The sequence below is a fragment of the Crotalus tigris genome, unplaced genomic scaffold (genome assembly GCF_016545835.1).
Source record: "Crotalus tigris isolate CLP2741 ecotype Arizona unplaced genomic scaffold, ASM1654583v1 scf7180000020218.1340706, whole genome shotgun sequence".
Taxonomy (NCBI): domain Eukaryota; kingdom Metazoa; phylum Chordata; class Lepidosauria; order Squamata; family Viperidae; genus Crotalus; species Crotalus tigris.
In genome coordinates this window covers 637,403-664,060 of record NW_024097911.1, presented here as the reverse complement: position 1 = coordinate 664,060, position 26,658 = coordinate 637,403, and the positions used below count along the sequence as shown (strand labels likewise).

The window sequence follows — 26,658 nt, the reverse complement described above, 5'->3', positions numbered from 1 at the left end:
CCTTTGAATCTTTAGAGGCTGGCGGAGGGAGACGTTTTGTTGTTGATGGGCAGCGGCTGTGGAGGATATTGAGAAAGTCCAAAATGGCGGTCGCTGCCAGTTCGAGGGGACCCGGCAGGCCTTGAATTTAGGGAGGGGAGAGAACAAGAGGGACTCTGGGCCCGGAAAAGTGCCGGGAGATCCTAGAGAGGAGGAGGGGTAAGGCTGAGCAACCGGGCACCGGGGAGAAACGCTCCGGCTGAGCGGCCTGGTTCCCCCGCCCGTTAGGCCTGGTGCTCGAGCGAGGAGGAGGAGGAGGGGCCGGGCATGGCCCCCTGAGGGGCCTCCCAGAGAGCAAGGAGCCGGTGGAGGGTATGGAGTCCAGAGAGGAGCCGGTGGAACAGAGCGAAGGGTCAGATCAAGGGACCTGGGGGGAGAAGGGCCCCCTTGGGGATCAGGGCGACTGGGTGTCCCGTGGGGAGAAGGGGGAGAGGGGAAGCCGGGGCTCGAGGGGGGAACGTGGCCTTTCAGGGGAGAGGGGAGAACATGGGGACTGGGGAGAGCGGACCTCCAGGATGGAGAAAAGTGAACGGACTCTGAAGGGTGAGCGGGCTCCCCGGAGTGACAAGACCGACCAGGGCGATGGGGGTCCCCGGGCTGATCGAACTCTTCGACTGCCTCGAGCGTCGGACCAGGCAGAGCGCGGCTTGTGGGGTGCAGAGCAAGGCGAGTGGATGGAGCGTGGCCCGTCCTGGGCTGGAGATCCCGATCCCCTGTTGCCTCCCGAGGACTTTTTGCCACCACCTGAGTGTCCTGTCTTTGAGCCCAGTTGGGCCGAATTCAGTGATCCACTAGGCTACATTGCCAAGATCCGACCCATCGCAGAAAAAAGTGGTATCTGCAAGATCCGCCCTCCCGCCGTAAGTACCAGCAAAGGCTTTTGGATTTTAGGAGAAACTGTCAGTGGGCAAGCAGAATCAGGATTTGGGGGTTAGTGTAAGTGATTCACAGGTACTTAGAGCTGGTGATGTGTTGTTGTTTTTTGAAAGAGATGTCTCTCCTGGTGAATATAATGAATTGGATGAAGGAATGTATTGGAGTGCTTGTCTGCCAGGATGAGGGTTACAGACTTGAACCAGTGTGTCTTTAGATCGGAAAGAGTTCTTGTGAGCATTTGTTGCTGAAGACAGTCATGGTATTGAGTTTGATACAAATGCAGTGTTTCTGAGGAAAAATAAGACTATTGTAATGCCTTGAAGAAATAACTGAACACAGGCATGGTTCAACGACAAAATAGAGTGTGTAGTAAAAGTTTACATGGCAGGCCCTGCTGACTAGAAATTTTGGTAGTTCAGTACATTTGAATGGCACCAAGTTGGGAAAGACTGTTTTATGTAATTGATGAGGGTTGAAAAATGTAGATGCTTCCCATGATGTAGTAGGACAAGTTGAATGTAGATATATGCAAGCAGTTGATGTGATACAAAACTGTAATGTGTGGTATAGTCAACACTCAAATATAGATTTGAATGCATTATGGGAGTATACTACAGGGATTTGTTTGGAATAATTGGCATATAAGAGCTTTGTGTTTTGATTCCAATAATCAAGTTCTATAGTTTTGTGTATGTAAATTGCTGTATCTGTGATAAGGGTGGTGCCTGTGTTCCTACGTAGCTGTTACCATTTTGAACAGCTTGCTCTTTCACCAAGCTGGAAAACTTGTATAGACGAGTGTCCTTCTGTTATTTTCCTCTACATCCTACAGCTAGGCCTCAGCTGCATGTAAAAAAAACAAACACCCCCCCCCCATTCTAATTAAGTGTAGCAGGAAAGAGGTTTTCCAAGTCTTTTCCTGCTGTATTTCTTGATGCAGAAAACCTAATTAAAGTAAAAAAAAAAAAGTCCATTGAATAATATTTTTGATTATTTCATAACAGGTCATCTGGTATGACTGCCAGTTGCAGAGCCTTTGTCTAAGAAGGAACAAGAGAAAGACAAGGAAATATTTGAGGAACTTGGTTTTCTTTTGTATAGCTACACTGCAGAAGATGCTGAAGTAGATCTCTTGTTCTCTGTTCCCAATTAAACTCTTTTGCCCATCTTTTTAATCCTCATTGAGAAGTCATTGTGATATTTTTAATTGGAGCAGCAAAATATTAGCATCTGCTTACTCAGTGCATATGGAGTAAGTTTAAATGAGTCTTTTTTTCCTATAGGCTGTCAATTATAGTTCAGGTTAGTCTACAACCTTCAAATCAAAAGTTTCTATCACAATTCAGTTGCAGGAGAACCTGTCTTGCTGGTGTGAGTCTTAAGCATTATAATGCTAAAGTATTATCCTGTTAGCAATATTTCATTTTTTTGCTTCTCTTGAAAGTACTAGGATGACTTAAAAAACATTGTTTAGCATTTCCTAATTTATTTTGATTTTAATTTATTTCAGTGTGTCTAACAAAAACAAATATAATTCTATCATGTTTGTGCTTTTGACATACAATTTAGCACCATGAAGATGCTCTTAAATTGAGAAACCAAGGCCTTTCCAACTTAATTTATCACCCTCTTTACTACAAACTAATAAATATTTCACTAAAAATATAAGAATATATATTCATGAAGTTCACCAGGCCTCACTATGATTCCAACTTCTAGAAATCAAAATTTTGCATAGTCAATTTGACTGCCTTCTGGTAAAGTTATTTTGAGACCACTGAGTCTTTCTCACACATGAATAAATAACCTTCGCTTCAGTAGTTTTTATCTGTCTTACTGTCTCCAGCAGTTCATGATGATAGTTACTCCATCTTTGAAGTGATTGCTTTGTACCAGAAAAGTAGATTTTGAATGTGTAATGCCTTGGGATATAATATTTTAGATTGGTTAAAGGGACATCAAAGTTATCCTTTCCTTTTTCTCAGGCTTCCTGTATATAAACAGTAAAGATGAACACGTTGCAGTGCTTGGTGTGCTCATGTTTTATTAGGAGGTGTTCATGCATTAAACTATGTTTCCTTCAAGTGTCAGTTTTACCTAAGTCTTTCTCTCTTCAGTATTGGATATTGCATACAGTAGATTGCTTCATTGCAAAACTAAGGGTTTTCATTGTCTCAGATTTGTCCTGTGGTAGTTTGTATAATCAGTTCTTGCACTTGTATTCTGTTAGCTGTGAAATTGAGTTCTAATTCTCTAGGGTTGTTTTCCGACTGAGAGTAGATTTTTGATTTAATTCTTAAACATGGTGTATATGTATTAACAAAAAGTGTTGGCTCTATTGCTATTAGCTGGTAAACAGACTTTGAAATGTATGATGCTGGGATTATAATTAATGTTGCCTTTCTGTTTCTTCCTCAGGACTGGCAACCTCCCTTTGCTGTGGAAGTGGACAACTTCCGGTTTACTCCACGGATACAGAGGCTCAATGAACTGGAGGTGAGTCCTTTGCAGAAGAGGTAATAGAATTGTAATGTGATGCTATTCACATTTCTTTACATTTACATAAATCATTTTACAAGAGAAGATACCAGGAGCTACCAATAAATAATAAATGTAAAAATACATTGGTATATAATTAAAAAAAACCCCAAATGCATTAGTTTTAATCAACTGTTATCCACCGGTCGGACTGCCATTGAAAGAATTGACTTCAAAAATTGTGTCAGGTTGCCTGTTTATATAAACATAAATAAATGGTTTTATGATTTATTTCAAAGTAGTTCTCTGTCTCTGTTTGTATGTAATCTATTTAAAGGAGAACACTTGTAGCTCAGGGCTGAAATTTATTTATTTATTTATTTATGAGACTTATATACCGCTTTAAGTGCAAGCACTCTCTAAGCGGTGTACACCAGTAAGCAATGTATATATATATTTACATTGCCCCCAACAATCTGGGTCCTCATTTTACCTACCCCGAAAGGATGGAAGGCTGAGTCAACCTTGAGCCGGTGAGATTTGAACCGCTGACCTGCTGAACACAGGCGGGTCCTTGGTGCTCTCCCAGCTTGGTTGTTTTCTTGCAGACATTTCATTACGCAAACTAGATAATATCAGTGCTAGACACTCATTTAGCACTGATGATGTTACCTAGTTTGGGTAATGGAAAGATCTGTAAGAAAACAGCCAAGCTCAGAGAGCACCTAGGATCCCCTCAAGTATTTAATTATCCAGGTTTTTATATTTTTGACTGGATTTTTTTGCAAAATGTTTTGGCTTGCATTTGTATGAAAGGAGTGTGTGTATCTTAGACAATACTTCTTAAATAAGCTTGCATTCCATGAATAACTTCTGTTAAATGACAACAAGAAATCTCAACATCTTTTTAGGATGAATGTATTTGTTAGATAAGTTTCCTAGCTTTCCTTAAGGCAGTATATCCTGTCATCCTTTTCTCCAATTTTATTCTCACAATATCATCCTTTTCAGGTATGTTAGACTGGGGTCCCCAACCCCCGGGCCGCGGCCCACTATTGGGCCATGGCCTATTCGCAACTGGCCTGCGGGTCAGTGCACACGTAAGTGTGCAGCTCGACTCAGGAAGGCCGGTGAATGCACATATGCGCACGTACATCAAATTGCAGTCGAGCTGCGTGTGCGTGTGTGTGTGCGTACCGTCCCTCTATTTGTGTTTGCTTGCATGGCCTGGTTCCCCTCTTCCCCCCCCCCCAGCTGGGCTGCCAAGTCGCTGAGGGACAGTGACTGACCCTCTGAATTTCCACAACTTGAGAGTAGACTTGAATTTGGACTTCACTTGTCTTAATCCAACAACTTATCCATTACACTGATATGTTCCTCATGAGATAATTAAACATATGAATCTTGGCTCTGTAGATAGAAAAGTTAAAAGTTTTGGTAATGCACATGTCCAAAATATATAGTCCTTTCTTCTTACTTGGTTTTGAAAACCATGATCTATATCCAGTTATTATAGTTTAGAATGGCCAGATATTGGCATGTTACTTCATTGTTCAAAAGGAAACACTTTTTGGGGGATAAATAACATGTAGCCCCTGTTACAGGAAATCTCCCAGGTCCCAAACCAGTTCAGTGTGTGCATATATACTATTTTCAACTTCATTAAAATTTGGTGTTGCTGGTATGAAGATATATTGAAAGATGTATGGTTAAATGGGGAGCCATTATAAGTTACTGGCTTGAGAAAGGCTAACTTCTATTTATTCCATTACCAGGCACAGACCAGGGTAAAACTGAACTATTTAGACCAGATCGCAAAGTTCTGGGAGATTCAAGGTTCTGCACTGAAAATTCCCAATGTAGAGAGGCGTATTCTTGATTTGTACAGCTTGAGTAAAGTAAGTTATAATTACATTCTTCCCAAAAAGAATTCTAGGGAAAGTTAAATTTTTGTATTCAAGCTAATGGGGTTAATTACTGACACTGGCAGATTCAATGACGATTTATCTGTGCTATTGATGAGTCTTGGTAAGTTGTTGGTCTTAGTTTGGAATTGGGGATAAGAAAAATTAGGTACCTTATTTAAATAGGTGTATGTTCATGTGATTGCAAGCTGATAATTTGTAGTGTTTCAATATTCCTATATTTTTAGATTGTGATGGAGGAGGGTGGATATGAAGCCATTTGCAAGGATCGCCGGTGGGCACGGGTGGCCCAGCGACTTTCCTATCCATCAGGGAAGAATATTGGTTCCCTTCTTCGTTCCCACTATGAGCGTATTATCTACCCATATGAAATGTACCAGTCTGGTGCTAACCTGGTGGTGAGTATTGGGTCTCAGAGTATAAAGTTCTCCTGTAATTTAATTTCACGTTACATTTCCTCCGCAGATGTAGTACATGAGTACAAGAAAACTCCTTTTTCTAAATAGACTCCCTTTGCACATTGTTTCCTACTCTGGGAAGGAAATAGCTTGCTAGGGAAGATGGTGGGCTCATGCCTAGCCAGGAAAATCATATCTAAATTCATCATGCTTTTGTTCTGCCACAAGATAATTGGGTTAGGCCAGGGGTGTCAAACTGCTGGCCCATGGACCAGTTGCATCATGCTGAGGCCGTGCCCACCCAGCTCCGGCAATGCAAAAGAAGTCACACTACGTCATGACACATCACATGATGCGTCAAGTTTGACACCCGTGGGTTAGGCCCTTGCTTTTTAATGCCTAGTGATGAGCAACGGGAGCAGGGAAACGCTCTATTCAGTGTTAATGCTATTCTTTCCCCCAGCAGTGCAATACTCACCCATTTGATAATGAAGAGAAAGACAAAGAGTATAAGCCTCACAGCATCCCATTGCGCCAGTCAGTACAGCCTTCCAAGTTCAACAGCTATGGGCGGCGGGCCAAGCGACTGCAACAGGAGGTGAGTGTCTCACACACCTTCAACCCTAATTACAGTTTTGTTTTTGGTTGGACCAGTTCATCATTTTGGGAGCAATTGTACACACCCTGTGCTCTGACTCAACGGAAAGTCTTATTTTTTCCTCAAGTTTGGGATAGAAGCCCTTAAATGTCAAAGAAGTCTCATCTGGGCTTCTGGAATCTTTTTTAATTCCCCCAAATTGTGATTTTAAATGCAACAGGAGAGTTTTTAAACATAAAGGATATAATCTTTTAAAATATATTTAATATAGTTTATCCCATGGTTCAGTATGATCTGCCCGCTCTCTGAAATTATCTGAAGAGATTTGCATAGTATTCATCTTTTCTATCATAGTGACTTGGGGTTAAGCTCAAATGGTGTAGCTCTCCAAACCATTTTTTAAAAATAATTTGTACTGTGTATTACAGTGGTTCTCAACCTTTTTAATGCCACGACCCCCAACTGGTCGTAAGTCGAGGACTACTCAACTGGTGCAGCACCGTTTGCAGAATGGGACTTTTGGCGGGCTCAGCAGGGCAGAGACAGCCTGGACAATTCCTATTGGCTTTTGAAAGCTAATAGAATTAGATTCTATTCAAGAGAGTCTATTCTATTGGCTTTCAAAAGCCAATAGAATAAAAGGGAGTAGCACAGCCAAGGAAAAGGGGGGAAAAAATGGTGGACTGTGTTGTTTGGTGACCCTCGTGAAATGGTCGTTCGACCCCAAATGGGGTCCCGACCCACAGGTTGAGAACCACTGATGTATTACGATTAAAAAGATAAAAACTAATATGAACTAAAAAATAAGGGAATAAAAAGAAAAAATAGAAAGCGTAGGGACAAAAAGAAAAATAGAAAAAAAATAGAGATAAATAAATGACTACCCCCCCCCCTTTATGACAAGTATAAATGAGTTTGGTAACTTATCACCTTCTCTTAAAATATATCAATGGTCTTTTCCATATCCTTTGTCTATAAACAAGTATTTAAAACCGCATCTATTTTAAACTCGATCAAATAACCAACTTTATATTCTTTCCTGTTACTGTTAGCAATCTTGATCCTCAGTTCCCTTAAACCAAGGGTAGGCAACCTTGGCTCTTTTATGACTCGTGGACCTCAACTCCCAGAATTCCTGAGCCAGCCATGCTGAGGGGGGTTTCCAAGTTCAATATAAGAAAAAGTCATCCAGATTGCTCTTTTGGTTTGTTGATACATCAGCCAGTTTCATTAGTATAGCCAGTGTAACATCTCCTTCCACATTGTTACATTAGCTCATCATTTTAAAATCTACTTTCAAACCAGTCTCAGTGTTATCCAGTGAAACGTGCTCCTCTTTCATAAAGTCTGTTTGTACAGGCAGACGGTCTTAAAATTACCTTCTGAATCCCTTGTTCACAAATATCTTTCAATACATCCAATGTTAAAGTATTTTGCTCCATTCCATATTAGTAAGTCAAATTTAAGTGTTCTTTTCCTTTAATTGTAATCTTTAGTTCTCTTGAGCCTCCTCTAGTATCCAACCTTCCAAATCACATCTTATCGTATTTTTTAAAACATTCAAAATAACAGCGTATGCGTAATGTCCTTTCAAAGGCACCAACTGTGAGTTGAGCAAGATAGCTGTTCCTTTGTCTTTTAAACTCATAATAATAGCCTGCTGTCATGTTATCTTCTTGCAATGCTTGTGGGCGAGCCAAAGCCCCCTCTGTCAGTTTGCCATTTCTTCCCTGGAAGTCCACCACTCCAGATGTATATGTGTGCTCACCATGGGAAGGACTACATTGTTTTGTTAAAAAGGCCTTTAAAACCAATATTTTTTCAATAGGTTTTTAATTGTTGAAGAATGCATGCACACATATTCAATGTTTCTGGTTTTAACTTGGTGCTTTGTTTGTTTGATGTTCTTAATTACAAAGAGGCTTCAGCAGTCAGTGATGTAAACATTGAATAAATATAAACAATTCCACATTAAATGTAAATGAAAGCAAGATTTTGTCACATGTGGCACCTGGCATTTCACTTCAGGATTAAGTTGATCTTCACAAACTTAAGTAACACCACGATGGATAAAAGCCTGGAATGTATATATAAAGTTTTTTTTTCTTTCGCATAATGGATGCTTCTTTCCCCCTTCCTCTTTGTATTTATGGTTTAACGATTTAGTTGTAAGCCTTTTTGATTCATAGGTATTCATCAAATGTTTGGGGAACGTAAGAGCTTATGGCTGTATCTGTATTTGTTTTTAAAGGAAGAAAGCATAACTATCAATTTTGCATCAGTTTAAGGAAACATTGAATCTTGTAATTATATATTCAGTGGGTAAAATTCAAGGATAGGTATACAGGCCTTCAGATAAAGATACAGTCCTGCATTTTTGGTTTAAATTATTCTGAACAATTAGTAAGTGGTTTTCCAGAGATTAGTAGAATGTCAATTCTCCTGCTAGGAATGTGCACCTGGAGCTTAGTCTCCAAGTGTATTTCCAGTGGAAGATTGAATGCAGGGAGGCATCCTTCTTTCCAAATTAGAAAAAAACAAGTGTGCATCTCATATGCGGATTCTTACTATAAAATCTGAAACTTACCTGTAAACCCTGATGCCATCATTCCATACCCCAAGTCATGAAAGTGAATTAGAATCCCAATCTTTTCTACAAAAGCTTTTACTGAAAAGCTGACCAAACTATATTACCGTATTTTCCGGCGTATAAGACGACACCCGACTTCAGCGCCGATTTCCACGCTTTAGAAAGTCTTCTTATACGCCAGAAAATACGTGTGTCTGATTAATTTATGTTAAAGGGAGGAAAGGCAACATTCAAAGTTATTTTTAAAGTTTTTCTTAGTTCCTGAATTCCTTCATGCTTCTGTTCTTCCTCTCTAAAATAGGAAATAAAATGTCATTGTGCTTTCTCCCCTTGTCTTCAAAATGTTGAACATTTTCAAAGTCCTAAACCTCATGTCTTCTGTAGTTATTGTAACATTTCCATTTGTTAGCTCTCTTGTTGTAAAACACCATAATCCTTATACTTTTATAATAATAATAATAATTCATGACATTTATATGCCACTCAATTCTTAGTAACTCTAGGCAGTTAAGGGGAAAAGGTATCCAGCTTCTCCATTATGATCCAATAATGATTTTCCTTTTTATTTCTCTTGCTGATGCCCTTTCTACTATTCCTAGAGACCTGTTGATCCCCAAACCCCACACATTTTGTCGCCCTCTTACAGGAATCCGACTCATACCCTGAACCTGCGAGTTCCCCAGCTCTGTTACCTGAGCAAGCACATCAAGCATGGGTACTGTTCCTGTTCTGTCCACCTCTGCTGTCTCTCTTTCACTCTATTTATTTGTCCTGCTTCGTGGCTTGAAGTCCTCAGACCCCATCCAGCAGAAGATGTGGCTTAAATGTCTCAATGTGCACTGTTTTATTTCAGTGTGCAATGCATTCTAGGAAAGTCTCACCTTGTTGGTGGTATCTAGCCAGAGGCTTGATCCAAAAAAGACAACATTTCTGTCATAGGTCACGACCTCAGCAATCTCTGTCATTAACCAGTTGTCCTTCTGCAATTAGTTCTCCTTTCTCCAGGACTCAATTTATTGCTTGTTCTTTTTCCTCCTTCTGCTGCTGCTGCTTTCTGAGAATCTTTGGAACACAATTTTTAACATTCATGGCTTCATATTGTCATTCTGTCCTAATTGTATCTTTCTTGCAGCCAGAGCCAACAGAGGAAGACATTGAGAAGAACCCAGAATTGAAGAAGCTGCAGATTTATGGCGCTGGCCCTAAGATGCTGGGACTGGGGCTTGTAGCCAAGGACAAGAACATGCGCAAGAAAGGTGGGACTGGAGGGCTAACCCCACAATTAGGGAGCCAAAGGAGAAGTTTGTTCTCTTGGTTCTAAGTTTATGTCTTCCTAATATAGACAAGGAGATGCCTGAATGCCCCCCAACAGTGATAGTAAAAGAGGAAGCTCCTGTTTCAGAAGTGAAGCTGGAACCCCCTTTACCCCGAGGCTATGCAAATATGAAAGAAGAGTTGAGGCACAGTCCAGAACCTTGCACCAAGATGACCATGCGCCTCCGTCGCAATCACAACACTCAGTTTGTAAGTTTGCGTTCTCACTTCAGATAAGTTCTGCGCTCTCTCTTTCTCTCTCTCTCTCTGTTTTTTTTTTTTTGTAAAAATTGCCCCCCCCCCACCATTATCTGTAATATATCCATGCTGGCCAATGAAAATTACTAGCTGGCAATTGTGAACTCTTGTCATAACATCCATAGCCTTCTGCCGCCTTAAAAAATGCATGAAAGGAAATAATAGTTCTGCTGAATTTTTGCTTATTGTCCGCCTTTGAAGTAGTCATTGCCTAAAAAAGAGAAATCATTGGGTATATTTAAAACACCTGTAGGAAGTCATTAGGAGTCAATGCATGAAGGCATCTCCCAAAAATATTGAACAAAACAATCTGCAGTTGCTTTTGTGTGTAAAACAGCATTTCTTATAATTGCTCCTCTTTTAGATTGAATCTTACGTTTGTCGGATATGTACACGGGGAGATGAGGATGACAAGCTGTTGTTATGTGATGGCTGTGATGACAACTATCACATCTTCTGCCTCTTGCCTCCTTTACCTGAGATCCCTAAAGGTGTCTGGAGATGTCCCAAATGTGTCATGGCGGTAAGGAAGCTTTATTTGCCTTTGACAAGCCCAGAGGAACATTCTTGCCTCACCAGATCATCTGGGTTTGAACGTCATCATCTATAGAGAGAGATCCAAGAATTAAGATTTGAGCTATTGATTACACAATTATTCGAAAGCAGAATATGGGCTCCATTGATTATTGTATGGGTGGGCAAAAATAATTCCTGCCTTGTGAATCCTTTCTCACATTTCCCCTGTTTTTTCCTTTCCCAGGAGTGTAAACGGCCCCCAGAGGCTTTTGGCTTTGAGCAGGCCACTCGGGAATACACACTACAGAGCTTTGGGGAGATGGCAGATTCTTTCAAGGCTGACTACTTCAACATGCCAGTCCACGTGAGTTCTCCCTCTTTTGCTGTGAGCACAGACAAATAGTACCAACTATGGTTTTATTTATTGTGTTAATATCCCATCTTCCTTCCAGAGACCCTCAAGGTATTTATGTACAAGAATCTCTTCATTTTATCAGCAGTAGCCATGTGAGGTGGGTGGGCTGACAGAAAGTGATAGATCAGTTATGGTTAGGTGTGAACTGGAATCTGGATCTTTTTTTGTTCTTAGCCTCCACCTTACAACTCACACTTGGCAATTTCATCGTAGGTATTTCTAGTTTCCTGTAACTGAGGATATAGAGTCCGTGGTGCTGACTGCCTCTCCTGTTTCCTCCCCCAGATGGTGCCAACAGAGCTTGTGGAAAAGGAGTTCTGGCGCTTGGTGAACAGCATTGAGGAAGATGTGACGGTGGAATATGGGGCTGACATTCATTCCAAAGAATTTGGAAGTGGTTTCCCCATCAATGATGGCAAAAGGCAGCTCTCTCCAGAGGAAGAAGTAGGTCCCCTTTGCAAGGCAGCAGTCTCCCTTTCCCTGTGTTTGGAGCTTCTTGTTCTGCCCCCCACGGCCCACCGATTGTGGTCGGCCCCACCGTCTTTCTTACCCTTTGCCTTGCCTTGCAGGAGTATGCAGCCAGCGGCTGGAACCTCAATGTGATGCCAGTGCTAAAGCAGTCAGTGCTGTGCCACATCAATGCTGACATTTCGGGCATGAAGGTACCGTGGCTGTATGTGGGCATGGTGTTCTCTGCTTTCTGCTGGCACATCGAGGATCACTGGAGTTACTCTATCAACTACCTCCACTGGTGAGACTTCAGGAGGGAGGGAAAGAAATCTGCCATCTGGAGCAACTTTTTGATAGTGAAGTGCAGGTAGTCCTCGACTTACCACAATTCGCTTAGTGACCGAAGTTTCAACAGGACTGGAAAAAGTGACTTATGATCATTTTTCATACTTAACGACCATTGCAGCACTCCCATGGTCACATGATCAACATTCAGACGCTTGGCAATTGACTCGTTTTATGACAGTTGCAGTGTCCCAGGGTTATGTGATCCCCTTTTGTGAACTTCTGACAGACAAAGTCAGTGGGGAAGCCAGATTCACTTAACAGTCATGTTACTAACTTAATGATTCACTTAACGTCTGTTAACAGAAGAAAAGTTGTAAAAGCTCATTTAACACCTGTCTTGCTTAACGAGAGAAATTTTGGGCTCAGTTGTGGCCATAAGTCAAGGACTACCTGTAGTGATAATTTCCACAAATGGAAATAGCATAGCAGTTCATTAAACTAGCTAGAATTCAAAACTGCATTTTTTATTTGTACAAGAGGAAAAATAAATTTAAAGAGAAGATTAGTGAAGTCAAGAAGACTAGTGAAGTAAAGTTTGTATTTAATGACATTTTGTATACGACTGGACGTTTTAAAGTATGTGGCTCTTCAGCGTTGCATTTATGTTTCTTAATGACCCTGATTAGCATCGCTGGCATTTGGTGGCAAGCCCCTGAAATCTTTAAGTATGGCTTTGAATTGCAAAAATTTGCTCCCTTTTGATTTAAGGGGACTATAAATGGACTCTCCGTTAAAAAAAGTGTTCGGAAAGAATAATCCCAGTACTTATCTTCCAATGACAGTGTTTCAGTTTTCTCTCCCTTTTTTGGACAGTATTCTCTGACAAGCTTATTTTTCTAGGGGTGAACCTAAGACTTGGTATGGGGTCCCATCCTTTGCAGCTGAACATTTGGAAGATGTTATGAAGAAACTGACCCCAGAGCTTTTTGAAAGCCAGCCAGACCTGTTGCACCAGTTGGTGACACTCATGAACCCTAATACACTCATGGCTCATGGCGTCCCTGTGAGTCACCTTTACATGCTTGGGTGTACCTTTTTCTCCTCTAGAATATAGTCCCTGCTCTCATTGTTTCTCTTTTGCATCTGTAGGTCGTCCGGACCAATCAGTGTGCTGGAGAGTTTGTAATTACCTTCCCTAGAGCTTATCACAGTGGCTTCAATCAGGGCTACAACTTCGCGGAAGCAGTTAATTTTTGCACTGCTGACTGGGTAAGTTTATAACCAGCAGGAATTTCTCATGTTTGCTTTCATAATTCTTTAATGGCCACAGTGGTAACACAGAAGAGGAGTGCAAAGCGGAAAATCGGGTTTGCAGCTCATAGTTCTCAGCTGTAAAAGTTGTGCGTGGGACCAAAATTCTTCATATACTTCTAGATTTCTTTTTTCCCCCTCTCTGCCTCATACTCAGTTGCCAGCTGGTCGCCGGTGCATTGAGCACTATCGGCGCCTTCGCCGTTACTGTGTCTTCTCTCACGAAGAGCTTATCTGCAAAATGGCTGCTTGCCCTGAAAAGTTGGACTTGAACTTGGCGGCTGCTGTACACAAGGAGATGTTTATCTTGGTCCAGGAGGAGCGTAAATTGCGGAAGGCTCTCCTTGACAAGGTGGGTCGATATGGCACGTGAATACTGTCGGAAGCCAGAATTAGTTGGGCAAGATCAAGCCACTCATCAATTTTCTCTGCTGCCCCAGGGAATCACTGAAGCAGAGCGAGAGGCTTTTGAGTTGCTTCCAGATGATGAGCGCCAATGTGACAAATGCAAGACAACCTGTTTTCTGTCGGCGCTGGCTTGCAACGATTGTCCAAATTGTCTTGTCTGCCTTTACCACATCAATGACCTCTGCAAGTGCCCCAGTAGCAGGCAGTACCTCAGGTGAGTAGAAACGTGGGGGTCTTCCACGAATGAGTCACCTTAAGTTAAAATACAGTCACTTACTGGGTTAGATTTGTATGACTGCCTTTCACCAAAAGGTACTTCGGGTGACTTAAAATGTGTAGGGGCATAAAAATAAGGAACTAGAACATACAGTACAGTACGACGATCTTTTGTATATTGTGTCTCCCATCCTCAATAAAATTCTGAGGCAATTGTAGACTTCAGCCATCGAGACATGAGTAGACTGGGAGACCCTGAGCCACAGGTGCCTCCTTTATTTATTCATACTGGGCTAGTTGAAGAGAACCCTCCTCCCTAATCAAGTTGGTCCAGAGTAATTTGGGAAGGGCTGTTCTAGTGGTTCTTTCATGTATGTCTGAGGAACCAGTTATAGGTAGTCCTTGACTTATGACCACAATTGAGCCTAAAATTTCTATTGCTAAGGGAGACAGTTAAGTGAGTTTTGCCCTATTTTACGACTTTTCTTGCCACAGTTGTTAAGTGAATCACTGCAGTTAAGTTAGGGGCACAGTTAAGTGAATCTGTCTTCCCCGTTGACTTTGCTGGTCAGAAGATCACAAAAGGGGATGATCTCAGGACACTGCAACCGTCATAAATATGAACCAGTTGCTGAGCGTCTGAATTTTGATCACATGACCATTAGGATGCTACAGTGGTTGTAAGTGTGGAAAATGGTCATAAGCCGCTTTTTTAAGTGCCTTTGTAACTTTGAATGGTCACTAAATGGACTATTGTAAGTCGAGGGCTACCCATATCGCTTAATACAATATGGAAACAGGCCAGTGTTGTGAGAAGGCATTGCTTGTGGCCCTGACTGAAGTACGTTTACCGTTTTTCTGCTCTGAATGTCCTTCCTCATTCAGGTATCGGTATACTCTGGATGAACTCCCAGCCATGTTACATAAATTAAAGGTCCGAGCCGAATGCTTTGACACATGGGCCAACAAAGTTCGCATTGCTTTGGAAGTGGAAGATGGACGCAAGAGAAGTAGGTGGTTCCCTCCCCCCCCCGCACGCTCCTTGATTCTGGGGTCTTTTAAGAAGTTAATCCCTGAGGTCTTGGTGGAGGAAATGTACATATACCTTTGAGGCCCTGTGTAATTGCTATCAGATTTGTTCAGGCATGTTGTGAGGAGAACCTGAATCCTTATGGATTATATGCTTGGGAGAATGGGAATGGGGTTAGTAGCGTTGAGTCCTAGGAAGGGGCTTCTGGGTGAAAAGGAACTACTGAGTCTGGAATGGGAGAAATAAGGAAGCAACGGAGGGTCAGATGACTGTCTTTGATAAAATTCAAGCGCCTTGCTTCTTCCAGGGGGTTGGGAGTAACTGGTACAGTTGGACCAATCAAATGGGTCTGGATGCCACCATGTTCTGTGCTTTTTACAGCCTTGGAGGAGTTGCGTGCCCTGGAATCAGAGGCACGTGAGAGGAACTTCCCTGAGAATGAACTTCTTCATCGGCTCAAAGCCTGTCTGAGTGAAGCGGAGAAGTGTGTCTCAGAGGCCCTGGGTCTGATAAGTATCCAAGAAACAGAGTGAGTGCAGAGAGTCGGTTTTAAGTAGAATTGTATTGATAAGACAAGATGCCGTACAGAATCCTTTCACTCAGTTAAAATCACCCATTGAAGCCTTTGGCAGCCCTTTTAGAGTACCTTTCTTGCTTTTGTTTTCTGGTAAATAATTATCCTTTTCCGGAAGCCTTTTCTCCTGTTCAATGGTGTTCTCTTTATCTGTTTGGTATTTTCACGTCAAGCTGCTTTCCAGATTATTTTCTGGAATTATAATGAAACATGTCCCACTTTTTTCCTACTTAATTTTACAGAGAGTCATCAGTCCATATGACAGTAGAGGAATTACGTGCCTTCCTAGAGCAAATGACAAACTTGCCCTGTGTCATGCACCAGATAAAGGAGGTCCAGGTGAGCAACAGAGGGTTATGGTACAATTGTTGATGATCACAATAAAGGGAGGACTTAGTACTATGTCTGGGTGGCACACTGGTTGCACAAGTGGGTTGGCTGTGATTGCCATGTGTCGTTTTCTAGGATGTGTTGGAGAAGGTGGAAGCTTTCCAGGTGGAAGTGCAAGAGGCCCTACAAGATCTTTCAGGCAATTCCCCAGAGTTGCACAAACTACTGGCACAAGGAACACGATTAGGGGTGGAGGTGCCAGAGATGGAGCTGCTGGAGAGGCAGGTGCAGCAGGCAGTCTGGCTGGAAGAGGTCAAGCAGACTCTGCGTTCACCCCAGGATAAGGTTATGCTATCTGTCATGAGAGCACTCATCACCTCTGGCTGTGGACTTGCCCCTAGTCCTGCTGTGGATAAGGCGATGGCTGAGTTGCAGGAGTTGCTCACTATTGCTCAGCGTTGGGAGGAAAAAGCGCAAATGTGCCTGGAGGCTAGGTAAGCTTAAGTTGTGGGGAATCCCAGAGGGGGTTCATCCCAATTTAGCCAGGCGTTGCTTTATAGAGATGCCCCGTGATAATTTATTTGACATTCCTGCCCACCCCTGATTTCTTGCAGGCAGAAGCATTTGCCAGCTACGCTGGAAGCCATCATCAAGGAGGCAGAGAACATCCCGGTGCACTTACCCAATATCCTGTCACTCAAGGAGGCACTGTCTAAAGCACAGGCTTGGATTGCTGATGTGGAGGAGATCCAGGTGGGTTGTAGTCTTTGGGCCTGGGGCAAATGGAACTTGACCTGGTTACTTCACCTCTACAGACTGTGCTGTGTCCTCTTCACAGAATGGAGACCATTATCCCTGCCTGGATGACCTGGAGGGCCTTGTGGCTGTGGGTAGAGATTTGCCAGTGCACTTGGAGGAATTGCATCACTTGGAAGTACAAGTAGTTACTGCACATTCCTGGCGGGAAAAGGCCTCCAAGACCTTCCTCAAAAAGAACTCCTGTTACACGTTGCTTGAGGTTAGGGGGTGCTTTTTGAACTGGTGGCGATAAAAGCCTCACCTCGGAGGCAAAAGCTTCATTCTTCAATGTCTTCCTGTCAGGTGCTGTGTCCGTGTGCTGATGCTGACTCAGATAGTGTCAAACGCACTAAATGGCAGCGGGAGAAGGAGCCAGGACTCTACAATTCAGACACAGAGAGACTGGGCCTCTCAGCACAGGACCTCAGGGACCCTGGCTCTGTTGTGAGTAGCTGGCTTAGAAAACGTGGGGGTGTTGCTGAGACTAATACAGTGCAAGACTTTTTATTCTTGGATGTGCTATTCTAGCTTAGCCGGATTGGTCATCTCAAGACAAAATGCTTTTAACCTGATAAAATGGTCAAGCTCTAGGTACCGGTGAGGACAGAATTCAGCTAAAAAATTTGCAAGAACTATTGTAAAGCTGAAAAGAATTGAGGCAAAACTGCACACAGAGGAAAGATTAGTGTTAGGAGAATCATGCAGATGGGAGAATTGGGAGATGAGGTTACAAATCTCAGTGATTGCTAATTGCTTTTTGAAGTTGTGTATTTTACTCAATGCCATGCAGCCCGCAATACACCAAACAATATAAAAAGAATATAATACGAAACAAGCCAGAGAAAAAGTAGCGTATGCTTTGTTGGGTCAAAAGGGTCCAGAGAATCACAATCCTTCATCTTGTGTCGGCAGATCTTGGTCTTCAAAGAAGGCGAGCAGAAGGAGAAAACAGGGATCCTACGCCTACGGCAGTCGAATTCCCAGAAGCCCGTGCCGTCCGTGCATAGTCCTTCTGGGATCCAGTACTGTGTGTGTTCCCAGCCTCCCAGCCCTGCTATGTTGCAGTGTGAACTGTGTCAGGACTGGTTCCACACCACCTGTGCAGCTTGGCCTCGCCTGGGCAATCCTCGGCCTTCTCCGGCATGGTGGGAGTGGGAAGCCAAATTCCTGTGTCCTCTGTGCCAGCGGTCCCGCCGGCCCCGCCTGGAGACCATCCTGGCTTTGCTGGTGGCTCTGCAGAAACTTCCGGTCCGGCTGCCCGAGGGAGAAGCCCTGCAGTGCTTGACCGAGCGAGCCATTATGTGGCAGGACCGCGCTCGCCAGCTCCTCGCCTCCTCCGATGTAGTTGCTGCCTTGGGACATTTAGCTGAGCTACGGCAACGGCTGCTTGGGGACTCGGCCAAGGACGCAGGTGCACTCAAAGAGAGCAGCTGCAATGAACAAACAAAGGTGAGTGCAGGAGATGAGCTCTCTTCTGGTCTGACTAGTCCTCTCCAGTGGGAAGGTCAGGCCGACGCCAGGTGTGCTGCACACGTTTCTTGAGGACAGGATTTGAGGCAGGGCCTTGCCACGTGAATCCTTTGCAGACGTTTGCCTGTCTGCTGCGTTTTGGAGGGGGGTGGGTGGAAAAAAAGTCATTAATGAAAGAACCAGAGAGATTTGAAGCAATTGTTAATCTCCTTTTACAAAAGCATTTATTGTAAGGGGAAACCAGGTAGGGAAGAGATTTCTCTCACCACTCCTGCATTTTGTCTTGTAATATAAAATAACGTATCTGTACTTAAAGTCAAATAATTAGGAGTTACTTATTTGATGTCTATACAGGCAGTCTTTGACTTAACAACAGTTCATTTAGTTACCGTTCGAAATGAACAATGGCACTAAAAAAAGCGACTTCTGACTGTTTTATCTCACAACTGCTGCAGCATCCCCATGTGTCATGTGATTAAAATCTAGACGCTTGACAACTGACTCATATTTGTGACAGTTGCAGTGTCCCGGGGTCATATGATCCCACCTTTTGCAAACTTCTGACAAGCAAAGTCAATGGGGGAAGCCAGGTTCACTAACTCTGTTATTAACTTAACAGCTGCAGTGATTCACTTAACAAATGTGGCCGGAAAGGTCATAAAATGAGGCAAAACTCAATTGTCTCGCTTAGCAGCAGACAGTTTGGGCTCAGTTGTGATTTGTAAGTTGAGGACTACCTCTAATTGCCCAGCTCAACAATTTAGATGAGCTCATAAAGCCAGTAAACATACATGGGCCCCACAGACACACAGGCTTGCTGTTCTGCCCTCACTGTGCTGTCCGCATTATTCCATTCATAATAGAAATTGCCATTGGCAAAATTTCTCAAAATCCAGCACTTCCTGCTTCTCAGACCAATTCTTCTCTCTCTCTCGGGCTTGCAGGCATCTTGATCTCGGCCCTTTTGTTTTTTTAAATAAGCTCCTTGCCTGCTAGTTTCTCAAGAGCACTGTCTACTTGGTTCTGCTTTCTTTTAAACGCTCTTTCTCGACTCTTCCCCCTTAACCTGCAGTTCATATTCTTAAATGCCAGGCCATTTTTCCTGCCTCCTCTAATCAATTTCTTTCTTTTTTTTTATTAAAAAGTTTTATAAAAATTACAATATTAACCCACCCAAAAAACCCCCCACTCCCTCCTCCACTTCCCAGAGCTGAATACAGGGTTACAAATATGATAATCATAATCTAACTAACATTACCAGCTATATAAATAACCAAATCCATAATGCACTTTAACTCCCCTTTAACTGATCAATTTCTTTATTAGATCTATATCTCATCTTTTCCGTGTATGCACAAGACATGTATAATACTCTTTTTATTTGCTCCCCGTAATAGCAATCTTGTGAGGAGCATAGTACTGAGAACGGGCCTGGCATAATCATCCAGGAATTTTTGTGGCTAAGGGTGAACTAGAACCTAAATTTCTGTAATCTAGCTTGACACCTTAAGCCTGCAGTACGCTGGCTCTCTTTTATCATAATTTCTTAATCCCCAAACCTTTCTGTAAACTTCCAGACTTTTGTAGCCTTAATATCATTTCCCAAGGTTATACAGTGTCTTGTGACTTCTTCAGCATTTTATGGTCTTTCCTCCTCAAAGAAGCCAGGCTGCTCACTGTGTTCGTCTCTGAAGGAGCTGAGTATTTCTTGACATCATAGCAGCTCAGCCAATCTGTCTCAGAGATGTCGCTGCCATTAAGTGTAATGTGGTAAATGTTTTTTATTACTGTACATTGGCAAAACCAAATGTATCTTGACAAGAGCCATTGCCCCTGCCATTAGCTGAAGAGCCAGTGTAGGTCCTGATGGGCATGATGTGGACATTGCATTTGTGGCTTAACAATCTTTTTCATCACACTTCTTCCCTCCCTTCCCTCAGATTTCCTTAGAGAATGGAGATGCCACAACTCCAGAGAAGAACAGCTCCTGTGCCTCAGGTACTAGTCTAGTAGAGTCCTGTGTTGTTAAGTCTAAGTAAGTAACTCTGGCCAGTTTTCTTTACTTTCTTGAAAATACTGAGAGTTGAAATATGGACTTGGGTACTGTTCTTCTACTCCAGACATGTCAAACACAAGGTCCGGGGGCCGGTTGCGGCCCGCAAAGTGGTTTCATGTGGTCCGCAAAGCCATCCTAGAAACAGTGAGGGAATGGCCCCCGCTGCCTTGGCCCTGGCCAACTCGAAGCCAATGTACAATTTTGTGGTGGCCATCTATGCTGAAACGCATTCAGTCTTAGCTCCACAAGGCTGTCTGGAAACAGCGAGGAACCAGGAGAACCTTGAGCAGCAGCCTTGAGGAAGTGGGGCTGGGTTTGGTGCCATGGGTGCTCAAGGGCCAGGCTGGGCATTTGACCTCTGCAGCCTGCACCACCATCCAGCCCCCCCCCGCATGGCCTGAGAGGAACAGTGAGGCTCCTCCAGTGGACCATGCCTTGGCACTTGCCCTGGTCCCACCCCCTTCTGCCAGAGACCCTCAGATCTATGCCCAGGCTCCCACAGGCATCCTTGACGCGAACGATGTAGAGCTGGCCACGCCCACCCAGTAGGCCACACCTACTCCATGCCCACCCAGCAGGCCGCATCCACCCTGGCCACACCCACCCGGCTCCCTGAGGGCAACTGCAATGCTGATGTGGCCCTCAATGAAATTGTGTTTCACACCCCTGTTCTACTCCATCTCATCATTTTGGGTTAAAACTTGTCTATCAGCTGTTTGTGGGAAGATGAATTCCCTGTTCGGTGATTAAAAATAAGGAAATGGGGCTGTTTTCTTTACAACCTTTATGCTTCCCTTGCAGACCTGGAGATGCTTTGTTCTTACCTGCCACAGCTGCAAGGCCCTGTCCTAGAGCTGGCAGATGCCGTCCGCCTACCTTTAGAGGAGCTGCTAATGGAAGGGGATCTTCTTGAGGTGACGCTAGATGAGAGCCAGAGCATTTGGCGCTTGCTACAGGCTGCTTGTGCTCCCCAGCTTCACAAATTCCAGCAGCTACTGGATGTGAGTATCATTCTGACGGTCAGCAGATACTATGAGTTCTCCTCATTTGTGTGGGTTTCCACGTCTTCTTCGTGAATGTGTTAAGGCTGCCTCTAATAAAAAAGGCTAAGGAAGCATTTTTAGCCACAAAATTTGCCACTTTTGTTAGTATCTCAGGAGCCGAGTCAGATTTTAAGATTCTTTGAAAGTTGGTATGACACAGGAAAGGGTAAATACGTGTGCGGCTTTAACACAAAACAGTGACAGTCAACTACAGAAATGACATTTTTTTCCCCCTTCCTGTGTGATGGCTTATAGTAAGAGATAGAGGTACAGGCCAGGATATCTGAATGCAGATTTTTTTTTTTTTCATCAGTTACCCATGTTGAAATCATTTGATTGAAAAGTTTTATTATCTGTATGGAGGACTTGGGGAAAGTTTGTTGAGCTGTACAAGATGAAAGGGGATGGTTCCTATGCTAACAGCTAACATGAAAAATGTCTTTAGGGATTTGAGCTGTGGTTTCAATATAATTTCTGAACGTTTCGTTACCAAACTGGGTAACATCAGCAGCAGGATTTTCTTGTCCTATTCTCCTTAGCTCAGTGGTGGTGAACCTATGGCACATGTGCCAGAGGCGGCACTCAGAGCTTTCTCTGTGGGCACCCACACCATGCCCTGGAGATGGCAACTGTCCTTCTTCAACCAGCTGCCCGCTAACTCACCGAGGTCCCACATGGCCAGATGCATCCCAGCATGGCTGGTTTCCCTCCCCTCCGTCCCATCCCTCCTGGCCTTGCATGCTCTCCTTTTCCTGGGCACGAACCACTGCATCGTCTCCTCAGCTGTCGGCTATCCGTCCAGCTCAGAGGCGGCTTCTCTGAACTGCTGGCGGCGGGCTGTGGAGCCCCAGAGTGTGCCGGTCAAGGGGCTGGCAGGCTGTGGCTGCTGACAGACACTGTCAGCCCCCATGTGCTCGCTGTCCTCTGTGTGTGGGGTCTGATGGTATCGGGCCGCAACCGCCCTGGCCCCTGCCTCGCCTTGCCCTGTGACAATGGCACCCCTGCCCTGCCTTGCCTTGCCTCGCCTCACCCCGCAGGATGAGCCTTCTGCCCACCGCCCCACCTGCCAGAGACGCCCTGGATTTCCCCCTGCCCGGCCCCCACAAGCGTCCCTCCACACGTGCAACGTCAAAGTGACCACACCCACCTTGGCCACACCCACCCAGTCTGCCATTACTACCATAGCCACGCCCACCCAGTGGGCCACGGCCACCTGGCACCCGGCGATAAATAAGTGGGTTTTGGGTTGCAGTTTGGGCACTCGGTCTCTAAAAGGTTCGCCATCTCTGCTTTAGCTTATAAATGTCTTGACAAGAAAGGACAATAAAATCCTGCTGATGATATTAACCTAGTTTGGTAACGAAACGTTCAGACATTATATTGAATTATATTGAAACAAGCTTGGAGAACAAACCGCAGCCAAACTCTAAAACCCGAGCTACAAGTATTTTCTATTATTTCAATGTCTTTCAAGTGGGTCATTTTTCAAAACTTGGAATTTTTAAGGTTTCCCCCCACATTTTTCAGTAACTGCAGCAGTTGTTATCTTTGGAACATCAAAGAAAGCCAAAATTGCAGCATCCCAGCCCTTTGCTTTTTCTAACTGTACAGGTAGTCCTTGACTTACAACCATTTGTTTACTGACCGTTCAGAGTTACAATAGCACTGAAAAAAGTGACACATGGCTATTTGTTTCACTTGCGACCATCGCGGTTACAGCATCCCCATGATTGCGTGATCAAAATTCAGACGCTGGGCAAGTGGCACGTCTTTAGGACCGTTGGGAGTGTCCCAGGGTCCCGTGATCCCCTTTTGCGACCTTCTGACAAGCAAAGTCCACAGGGAAGCCAGATTCACGTCACAACCGTATTACTGATTTAACAGCTGCAGTGATTCACTTAACAATTGCTTAGCAGCAGAAATTCTGGGTTCGGTCACGGTTGTGAGTCGAGAACTGCCTTATCCCACACCAAGCATTTTCTCAAGTCGCTATGATACGTGTCTCTCTACGTTCACAGATTTTTGTCGTTATGTTCTTATATACTGGGGAGTATTAAAGCCTTCAGTAAATGAGGATGGGAAATGAGCAAAACCTCTTCTGCTTATAGAAGCTTTCTTTCTTCAGCATTTGGTGACTGGGGGGGGGTGTTGCATCTTCAATACTCTCCCCCTATTTAAGAACTGCAACTAGGATGGTCAGAAATACGTAATTATGGCCCCAAAAAAAAAAAAATACCTCAAGTATGTAATTATGCCTTTTAGCCACATTATTGTGTTTGTAAGATTCATCCACGTGATGCCACATATGTGTGCTAAAAGAGTAGGCCTGGTTTTCAGTCCCTGAGCTCTTGTCTTTTTCCAGCTGGAGCAAGCAGAGCGGCGTGTCACCCGCGGGCGAGGCCGAGACTCAGAGCGACGGCGGAAACGCAAGACAGAGCGTGGTGACGGCCCAGTCCTGCCTAAGGAGGAATTAGAGCCAAAGAAGATCCGGGGGGCAGACGCGGTGCTGTCCCAAGGTGGCACTCCCCCTGCAGCAGGCACAGACAGTAGCCACAATGGAGTTGGAGTAAGTGAAGAGGAAAGATGCCACCAAGTTGTCTGGGGGTGTTTACAGGGCAGGTAGGGGTTTTTTTTTATAACAGACTGACCTAGTTCCTAACGTGTTGTAATAATTGTCTTCCCTAGCAGTTGTGACGGCTAGAAGATGCCTGGATTTCTCCTTCCTGGACTATACTGTACTGTAAGGGACTCTGGCAGCCCCAGGTCACTCAGTTGGCTTGATTAGCACTCTGCATGGGGAGGCGCCCAGCCCTAGAAGTTGTGGCTGCATCTCCCCCCACTCCCCAGGACTTGGCACTGGCCCTGCATCAGACTATTTTTCAGATGATGTAATATTTTATTTTCTTTTTCCTCCTTTTGTATCGTCGATAACTGCAGAAAGGGGAGGCGTTGCAGGGGTCACCAACGAGCAGGGCCCGCGTTCTCTTGGCAGAAGCAGCTGAGGGTATCACCGTGTTGCTCTAAGGATTGAAGCCTTGCAGAGATCCGGCACAGGTGGTAAAATGTGCCGGGACATATGCCCGGCTCCTCGCTTCAGGCAGTGAAAGGAGTTGGGGGGGGGGCTCTCTCTCTCTCTCTCGAGAGGAGAGTGTCCTCCTTTTTGTACCAGCATTCCCTGGATACTGCAGGGACAGCACCTCCTGTTGCACAGAGGGGCAGCTCTCCCTAGACACCCCTATCCTCCTGGTACCTGTTGGGTTTTATAGGAATTGTGGTAACCACTTTATTCTGTAGGGTGGTGGAAAAGGCAAGGAATATTTTAGTTCCACTCCAGCCACTACTCCACCCTCATCGTCCCACCTCCAAATCACGGGCCCCCTACTGCCTCAGGCTCTGACACTAAAAAAAACCTTTTGTCTTTCTCTTTTTAGTGTTTTCCTTTATTTTCTCCAGCAGAGAAGGGTGGGATGTTGGGGGTAGGGAGGGGTGTGTTATTTTATTGTATTATGATTTTTTTATTATTATTAAACTTTGGAGGTTAACAAATTTACTTGGATCTTGGGATAAAGACGACCTGGTCAGTTAGAGTTGCTGGTGGCAGTTGTGAGCATGCCCAGTTTCACACCACATATTGTCAGTACTGTAGCTTGTTTTCTAATTTCCTACTATGTAGGAGCATGACCCTAGAGTAACGAGAAGCCCTGAGTATCTGTTTCCTTGTTTCAAACCTGAATTTTTGTATCATGGTTCTCAGTGAGGTGTAGTATGAAATGGTTCTTTCACATTACTAATCGTTGTTGTAGATAATTATATTTTGTTTTCTCTGATTGTTAGATACACATAATCAGAGAATTGCAATTCTTGCAAAAATAATATATTGCCAATGACAAAAAGCTAAGAATATTAGGAACAAATCTTTCAGACCAGTGAAATGTAATAAAATTTCCTGAAATATTTCAGAAACAAACAAACAAACAAAAAAAAAACATCCAGAGAAGTAGTAGGACCAGTAGGTGAAGACAAAAAAGTAGAAATATGATAAGGCAAGTGAGTAGAACAGTGTTTCTCAACCTTGACAATTTTAAGGCATGTGGACTTCAACTCCCAGAATTCCACAGCCAGCAACGCTGGCTGTGGAATTCTGGGAGTTGAAGTCCACATGCCTTAAAATTGTCAAGGTTGAGAAACACTGGAGTAGAACATGAATTTGTCAGTTTCATTCCAGAGGAATTTAAGAATCTTTTTGGAGAATGCACCTTTAAAGATATGCTAAGCAAAGGTGATCAGAGGGTTCATAATAATTAAAGGAGAAACTGTTAATATCGAATGGGCTACATAATTATTTAACCACGATTTCTTAATTTTAATATAAAAGTTTGAGCTAAAATGTATGACTTATAAAAAGTGGCATTTTCTGTATATTTGTAGAAAGCATTATTATACTGAAGGTAGTTGAATACACACCTTGGACAAGCCGAGGAAGAATTAGCATGGATTCTGTAAGAGAAAAATCTTAGAATTCTGTGTCTCAGATGTGAAATTAGTGATCATCGAAAGATCGTTGTGTACTTGAAATGTTCAAATGCTTTTCACAAAAATCTCATACCAAAGCTTATACTGAATGAGAGGATATATCTTCCCATGCCTCAACCTTTATCTAGGAAAAATGCAAGTAAAGACACCAAAATACTCTTAAATTTAAGAAATGAGGCATAGCAAAAATAAATAGGGAATAGCCAAGTTGGCACCCGGCGTTAGATTATGAAATCCCCAGCAGCCTTGGAAAAGAGCTTCGAAAGAGTTTCCCATCATCACATATTTTGGAATTCATTCCGTGAGCTGTGGTGATAACCCCCTTCTTCCCTCAACGCCCCAACTCCAATGGCTTTTTAAAAATAATTCTTCAAGAATAAAGCCGGTAAGACCTATCAAGGGTGCAAAGTAAATGAAATTTAAATGTGTATTACAATTGGGACGATGACCGCAGTATGGACCAACTGTAGATGAAACTTGCGTTTGATCTAATACAGAATCTGTTTGTTCTTGTTCTGGAAAAGCTTATAATCTGAAGGGTTCTTAACCGTTTCTGTTTAAGCTGTCAGAAAGGTGGAGGGAATAGAGATAAAGGCCTCTGTGTTTCTGCCATAAAAAGGTATTTCGTTCAAAGAAGTTGCAACTGTAATTAATACTGAGCGAGCCTCTGTAATGGGTTAAAGCCTCCTGCTTTCTTTTGCCGGAAAAGCAGTTGATACGTATATAGACTGGCATTTGTGCCCA

General features: G+C 43.5%; 1 protein-coding gene across 6 annotated transcripts; it reads left to right on the top strand.

Annotated features, from left to right (window-relative positions):
* Positions 1-42: 42 nt before the first annotated feature.
* On the top strand, positions 43-25,800 carry KDM5C (lysine demethylase 5C). Of its 6 annotated transcripts, none has more exons than XR_005559513.1 (29): positions 43-899; positions 3,334-3,411; positions 5,169-5,291; positions 5,546-5,716; positions 6,180-6,314; positions 9,551-9,619; positions 10,037-10,160; positions 10,247-10,428; positions 10,841-10,999; positions 11,237-11,356; positions 11,693-11,851; positions 11,977-12,158; positions 13,046-13,208; positions 13,295-13,414; positions 13,614-13,808; positions 13,897-14,078; positions 14,966-15,090; positions 15,492-15,639; positions 15,927-16,023; positions 16,150-16,508; positions 16,629-16,767; positions 16,853-17,032; positions 17,116-17,256; positions 17,725-18,261; positions 20,223-20,280; positions 21,140-21,339; positions 23,744-23,947; positions 24,067-25,428; positions 25,560-25,800. XR_005559513.1 is itself a non-coding variant. In XM_039366097.1 (28 exons), exons 1-28 carry the CDS (start codon positions 354-356, stop codon positions 24,073-24,075), a joined length of 4,902 nt encoding a protein of 1,633 aa, XP_039222031.1. In that variant the 5' UTR covers positions 43-353; the 3' UTR covers positions 24,076-24,803. The 6 variants fall into 6 exon arrangements, 4 of the variants coding, with proteins under 4 accessions (XP_039222031.1, XP_039222033.1, XP_039222032.1 ...); XR_005559512.1 differs by having other exon boundaries at positions 24,067-25,432; XM_039366097.1 differs by lacking the exon at positions 25,560-25,800 and having other exon boundaries at positions 24,070-24,803.
* The last annotated feature ends 858 nt before the right edge of the window (positions 25,801-26,658 follow it).